Raw genomic sequence first — 7,429 nt, 5'->3', positions numbered from 1 at the left:
TCACAAGTAATCTATAAAAGATAAACAAAGTTCTAACTTTCAGCTGCTCCAATGTGAATCACACAAATATGTTATTGAAGTTTACATGTGAAAATTCATCCCACTTCAATTAATATACATACACATTGAATATTCAAAAACTCGTTAACTTAAAATTTTGGGTTCTTTTACTTCTAAGGGGTTTAAAACTTTCTCCTCCACAAGCATTTATGCAATGATTGGAGCATATCTTTTGTTCAAAAAATATGATTAGAAAAAAAATTTTCTACTCAATATTGAAATGTTGATACCTTAATTCCCATTAGGTAGCTGTTTCCATGTCCATAACCAGGAACTAGTTGTCGGGATGGATGTGGATGAATTCAAGAAACAAAGAAGGGAACAAACACAATCAAAAGAAATGTGATTCGGATAAGGCCTTTAAAAAGAAAAGTGATTTGGATAAGACACTGGAAGCATTTTGCCTTTCAAAGAAGAAGAGGAGTTTCTGAGAATAATCCACCCTCTCCCAGAGTCCATGTTAAACTACGGCACACTACAAGAAAATTGCTTTTCAGAGATGAAAAATTATGGACTAAAGTTTTTCGTTGTTAAAAGTCAGTATTACAGACGGATTGTGAACGGTTTAATTAAAACAGAACTATATTTTTAGTGACGAAATTTGTGACAAGATTCTGTCACTAAATACCAAAATTTACCGATAAACGATGATTTTGTCGCTAAATGTTCATGACAAAATTAGTGGATTGCACCAATATTACCATCGAAATTCAAAATTTCATCTTGCCACCTGCCTCCTTTCCTGTTAATCAATCAATAAAATCGTGTAGAAATTTGAGACATTACCGTAGGGCTTATTATTTTGGCCCCCCAGGCATTCAAGGTATTGGCAAAACCCTATATCTTTTTTTTTTTCTTTCTAATGACCATGAAAGATTATATGCTTTATCAATTTTATTAGTCTTTGTGATGAAGTAGCAAGCCCACTCAAGTCATAAAAAAAAAAAAAAAAAGAAAAGTCTAGTCAATAAGTGGTATTCCGTTTGGAGTACTCAAAACTTAGACACATGATTTGTTCATCTGCAACTTTCTCAACCGAAGTCATTACCGAAATTAATGATTCTTTACCCATAGTTTGATTTTTCTCAAGATTAGAAGGTGATGCTTGGCTTGATTCTTTTTTTTTTTTTTGGTCAATAATTCATCTGTCATCTTCATGGAAAAAGTAATTGTTTTCTATTTGGTACAAAAATGTTTTTTCGTCTTTACTTACTCTAGCTAGGATCAATGCATTTTCCCACAATTAGTGCTCGCTATTGACGTGAGATAGGGAAAAGCTTTAGTGATTTTATGATCATATTGACTTCTTTGGTAAAAACCATAGATTCTTACTTGCCAAAAACGTGTATCTGCATTAACTTATGCTTAATGGCATACACAATGAAAGAGAAGATAGAAGTGACGTTTGCATGATCGTACAACTCTTGAAACTTTATATATGGACCTTTTTAAAGTTTCTCGATATTGCTAACAGAGAAAGTTTTGGGAACTTACGGTCAAGTCTTATTAATATAGTAATATTAGATATTATGATATTATAATTAAAATAATATTTAAAATTCAATATGATTATGAGTGAGGTTAAATTTGAATATAAACTTACAAAAAATTCAAACTTTAAGATATAAAACCATTTTAACAATACATGTAGATGACATAGTTAAAAAAAATAGAATATTAATTATTATCTCTTGTTGTGTTATCTATTAATTAAGAAAAGAAAAGAAACAATCTCAAGACAATATCTTCCTTTGATTTTGTCAAAAGAATTATGCAATGAATTTGACAGAAAATGGAAAAATTAAAGAGCTTTGTTTGGTACATGTTTTGCTACTTGCTTTTTTGTTATTTGCTTAATGAAAAATGCTATAAAACAAAAGTAAAAGCTAAAAAATAATGTCATAATTGATTTAAAATGTAAAAATTATAGTCCTTCAAATGAAATACCAATTATAACATAATTAGTTTATATAAAAATAGAATCATGTAGTTTATCTTTATAAAATATTATATATTTAATTTTTATAATATTAAAATATTTTGTTTGTTTTTGTATTGAAACATATATATTTTTTGAAATTAAAAAAATTAATAAAAACAGAAGATAAAAAGTTATGGATAATATTATTTTCTCTGAAACATTGCGTGGTGCCAAGATATATAGAAAGTATTGAGAAGTTGAGGTCAGTCTTGGTACACGAGTGGACTGATAAAAAGACGCCCCACTTATTGGTCTAGTGGCCCAAAAAGTTTTATAAGTATATAAATATCTTAATTTCAAACTAGATATTCTTCTTTTTTTTCCTTTTTGTAAGAGCTATGTTCTCCCATGAACCTAAAAAAATTTGCAAAAAGATAAAGAAGGAAAATTTTACTGTCTTTCGTTGTATATATCATGACCTATTAAAAAGAAAATAAATACCTTGAAATTAATTTGTTTCTAATTCTTTTAAAAACAATTATGCAATGAGATAAAATATTTGTAACAAATATGTGTTTTAACAATGCCAAAGTATCATTGGTATAACAGCAAAGAGCCTAATTATGCCCTCATTCATCCTTAATTTCTCAGCCAGAGGTACTCATGAAATCTTGGTTCCACAGCTCAGCATCTTGCAACTTTTCTTACCTATGAAAACTACAAAAAGGGTTCTTATCATAACTCACCTGGTTGAAAACTAGCAAGCTTAGCTCTCCTCAAAATGTGTCTTTATCCCTCAAAAAGACGCATCCAAGCATATTTTCCCTCGTTGGCATTTGCTATAAAAGAAAAACCAAATGTTCACAGCAGTCTACGAAAACACAAAGACAGATATTTGAACATTAAACATATACGAAAACATAAATTCCATATCGAACACAACAGTCTTTCTTATCCCTTTTAAAATTGACGCTAAAACCCAGGACTAGTAATAAAAATCCAAAATCCCCATACCAAGTGACAGGTGCAATAATGTAAGAACCAGGGAGGCAGCTTCCCCATCATTAACAGTTCATCTAACAATGATTTTATTCGAAACTGCAGCTACCCCTAACAAGGCAAACCACTCCCCTTTCAAACACATTACAGAAATGGTAAATGTATTCATGACAGGCAGGAGTATGCCAATTCCTTCTCCTCACTGAGCTCTGCTCCGGTCAGGTCCAACTTCTTCCTAGAGAATTCATCAATTGCCAGCCCTGAGACATAAAAGAACAGAAAAAAAGAGTAATTAAAATATTGTAATCAAAATAATCTTCAAGGAAAAAGCTTGCAAATGAGCAAGAGAGAGAAACTGCTGATATACAATGGTACCAAAACTTCTTCAAACTTCCTAAGGAAATTGAAGCAGAGATTAATGCATATAACTACAACAAGATTTCAAATACAAAGGACAGCAATTCAGTAACAAGTGTAGTGATGACATATGTTTTTAAAAAATTCAGAAAAGGAAAACAGCTTTTTATTCTCATTTAGGGTTCAGAAGGTGTTGGATTAGAAGGGAGGTACAGAGGAAGTGAGTTAGATGATTGTTGCAATGTGTGAGTTTGAGAACCCAACCGCTTTGACAAAAAAATTTAAAAATCTCAAAAACAATGAGAGTCGCCACCAACCTTTTGTTTTGTTAAGTGTGCCTAGCCACCTATAAAGTTTATTTTTTAATAAAACGAAAAATGGATTTAAAGATTATCAAAAAGACAATTTTGGTCTTTGAAATCAAAGGTGGATTCAGGAGTTTGGTTATGCCTGAGCAAAGATTAGCAACACCACAACGCCCGTTTAAAAACATACCAATTAGTTGCATGCTATCATTGAATTTTGAGATGGTCCTAGCTTTAATATTTAAAGAAAATTTCTTGAATTTCATTTATTTTTACAAAATCTCATTTTTTTTCTTCTTTGAAAATGCAACTCATTTTATTTTTGGATTAAGATAGAAACCTTTAGTATCGAAACATTTTCTTAACTCTCCTATATTTAGGTAGAATCTTAAAAACATCTACCTAAATATAAGGCAGTCAAGAAAAAATTTCGATACTAAAGGTTTCCTTATTAATCCAAAAGTAAAATGAGTTGCACTTTAAAAAACAAAAAAAACGAGATTTTGTAAAAATAGATGAAATTTAAGAAAAGTTTTTTAAAATATTAAAGCTAGGACCATCTCTCTCAAAATATAAGGATAGCATGCAACTAATAGGTACCATTTTTAAACAGGAGCTGTGAGAGTGCTAAGCCTTTTTTTTATGTGTAATTGAACTCCTGAACCCACCTTTGATTTCAAAAATCAAAATTGTCTTTTTGATAATCCATAAATCTGTTTTTGGTTTTGTTAAAAAGATAAAGTTTAGGTGGCCAATCACACCTTCTAAAAAATACTAGTGGCGACTCCTGCTTTGATTTTAAAAATTTTCATCTAAATAGTCAGATTCCCAAACACACACATTGTGAAAATGATTAAAAGCATCAATATCTAGTTACTATTATTGGTTAAACATGTTAACATAAGACAACAAACACTTTGCACAACATAATCGGATCATATTTTACTCTATCTTACCTTGGACAATTGTCCATTCTCCATTGCAACAAGTTACTGGGAAGGAATAAATGAGCCCAGCTGGTACATTGTATGAACCATCAGAGTAAACACCCATGGAAACCCATGTGCCCTGCAGGTGCATTGAAATGAAGCAAAATCAGATTGTGACCATATTAAATATCATTAAAAAGAAGAAGCCAACCTCTGGAGTTCCAAGGACCCAATCACGAATATGATCACAAGCAGCACTAGCAGCAGATAGTGCACTTGAGAGTTTCCTAGCTTTGATAATTGCAGCACCACGTTGTTGGACGGTGGTTATGAATTCTCCATTCAACCTTTAATGAGTGAATAATATCAACACAAAGCTTCAAATCTCGGTTCAAATAAACCTATTTCATTATATAATCATTTATGCAACTATTTTCTTTACCATCCATCATCTTTTACGAGTTCACGAACAGGCTTTTCACCAGATGGAGTCTTAACAGTTGCATGATTGACATCGGGATACTGAGTTGATGAATGATTACCCCAAATAATCACATTTTTAACATCACAAACTTGGACATTTAGTCTCTCTGAGATTTGACCTAACGCCCTGTTATGATCCAGCCTCGTCAAACAGGTAATGTTCTGTGCAGGGATTGAAGGTGCAAATTCCTTCAAGATCAATGCATTGGTGTTGGCAGGGTTAGCAACAACCAGGACCTGAATGAAACAGAAAGTACATGTACGCAGAAAAGGTCAAAAGGTTCATCAAATCTTAATCTATAAACTTAATAACTTGAGCGGACCCTGAATGCAGATAAGGTCCAAATATTACATGAAAGCTTAATATATATACTTAGCAACTTTTGAGGGCCACTGAGGAACTTATAAGGTCTCATGACAGTAAAAATATCATTGAATAAGGGATAAAATACAAATTACTGCATTTAAAACAACTTTTAAGATGTTACAAAAACGTTTGATTGTCCACTCATTCCAAATCAATAACAATTCACAGAATATAGAATACTAATGCTTTAAAGGCTACAAGAAAATAAAGCTTCAGAATTTGAACAAATCATATTGCTCCCATCTATATTGGTGGGAAAAAAACTGCATTTTTTAACAATATTCATATATTTCATCCAAGAAAAGTAAAAAAAGCAAAAAAAGTAAAAATTGAAAATTTTCATTTCACAGGTGAGGTGATGAAAATGCCAGAACTTTCATGTTGAAACATATTTTTCTCACCTTGCAGTTAGGAGATGCATGCTGCTCCAAGGCAGAAGCCTGGGACTTGTAAATTGACACATTCTTTGACATAACATCTTTCCTTTCCATTCCTTCCTTCCTTGGGAAACCACCAACCATGATTGCAATGTTTACTCCAGTGCATGCCTCAACAACATCAGTTGTAGCAACAACACCTGAAAAAAGAAAAAAAAATTCTGGTTAGATCCAATAACCATACATCATACTCAAACAAATTTAAAATGTAGAATCCACAACATCATTCAAAACTTAAACCATGCTATAATGCACATGTATACCTTTTAGAAGAGGGAAGGCAGCATCCACCAACTCCATTTTGACTCCATTCAAAGCCTCTGCTGCAGGTGGGATATCAAGCATATGAAGGATCACAGGCTGGTCAGCACCCAACATGACTCCCCTAGCAATCATGGGTACAAGAGCATAACCAATTTGTCCTGCAAACACAACAACAACAACAAATTTTCAGTAAATCATTTTGGAAAACAAAAAAGAAAATAATAAGTCTGAGCCTCTCTTGGCAAATTCAATTCAATTTCCGAGTGCAAACTTTTTAATGTCAATCCAAACATAGCATATTACTTTATTTTCACGCACCAGTAAAAAAGAATGTTTCATTAACGAGCACGTCAAATATACTTTTATTATTTATTTATTTATTTGTGATCTTAGCAACTCAATATATTCATTTTTCAAACTAGTATGAAATTAAAAAATCTTCAAAATTTCAAAGCACATCCTCCATCATTTATCATATAAACTTCCACAATTACTTGTTAGGCTACAAAGCTTAGATCAATGGCAGACTAAATTTTCACCAAAATCCAAAATCTAAACCAATTATTTCTAATCCAAACAGCTATCAGTCCAATCCAAATATTCGAAATAAAACAATTGAAGTCTAGATCATGATTAACTAGATCTGAAAACAGAGATGGGATTCATCCAATAAAAATCACTAGATCTGGAGGTTAGATTCGAGCAAAGAAATGTTAAGTAAAGGATCTGATTGGTGGATTACAACAGTACCTGCAGCTCCAGTAACGAGGACGCGAACTGGTTCTTTTGCCATTGATGGAGATCGAGGAGTAACAGAGACGATGTCGTTTGGAAAGAGTTCAGTAGAGAAAGTAAGCTGAAGACTTCGAGTCGTAGCACGAAGGAGCACCAAATGTTAGGAATCGGAGATATTTATGGCCAAGGAAGCGATGTTGCGAAGGAAAATGATGATAAGACAAGGGGCGTTTTTAAGTTTTGACATTGCAGACGTCGTCGTTTTGAAGCTAAAAGAATATATGTCGTCTAGATGCGCTTGTGGAGCCCAGATACGTGAGGGAAGTGGGCCACGTGACGACGAGTGTCATGTTTGATGGAAGGTCAGCTCACTGATTTAAACAATTTTTTTTTTTAATTTTTAAACTGAAGCTCAAATTGTACAAACAGAACAGACCCAACGAAATTATTGCCACAAATGTCAAATACTCTGCCTGTCGGCCACATATTTTTGAAGATTTTTATGTTGGTGATGGTACTACAAATAATAAAGTTTGAAGGGCTTTGGATGCAATTGCTCCTAGAATTACTAA

General features: G+C 32.6%; 1 protein-coding gene across 1 annotated transcript; it reads right to left on the bottom strand.

Moving 5' to 3' along the window:
• Positions 1-2,853: 2,853 nt before the first annotated feature.
• Positions 2,854-7,009, bottom strand: LOC111279212 (malate dehydrogenase). Its single transcript, XM_022866157.2, has 7 exons — positions 6,873-7,009; positions 6,122-6,280; positions 5,823-5,998; positions 5,014-5,291; positions 4,783-4,918; positions 4,599-4,710; positions 2,854-3,240 (listed from the first exon to the last, which is right to left on the bottom strand). The coding sequence occupies exons 1-7, from the start codon at positions 6,913-6,915 to the stop codon at positions 3,146-3,148; spliced, it is 999 nt and encodes a 332-aa protein (XP_022721892.1). The 5' UTR covers positions 6,916-7,009; the 3' UTR covers positions 2,854-3,145.
• Between the last annotated feature and the right edge of the window lie 420 nt (positions 7,010-7,429).

This window comes from Durio zibethinus, chromosome 27 (genome assembly GCF_047325235.1).
Source record: "Durio zibethinus cultivar Kanyao isolate XHJ-2024 chromosome 27, ASM4732523v1, whole genome shotgun sequence".
Classification (NCBI taxonomy): Eukaryota; Viridiplantae; Streptophyta; class Magnoliopsida; order Malvales; family Malvaceae; genus Durio; species Durio zibethinus.
Note: the sequence above shows the minus strand (reverse complement) of the source record. Positions and strands in the feature narration are given on the sequence as shown.

Coding starts and splice junctions, on each gene's coding strand:
- LOC111279212 (XM_022866157.2), bottom strand. CDS start 6,915: ATGGCAAAAGAACCAGTTCGCGTCCTCGTTACTGGAGCTGCAG. Junction 5,999..6,121: donor TGCCTTCCCTCTTCTAAAAG/GTATACATGTGC, acceptor TTCTTTTTTCAG/GTGTTGTTGCTACAACTGAT. Junction 5,292..5,822: donor ATGCATCTCCTAACTGCAAG/GTGAGAAAAATA, acceptor TGTTTCATTCAG/GTCCTGGTTGTTGCTAACCC.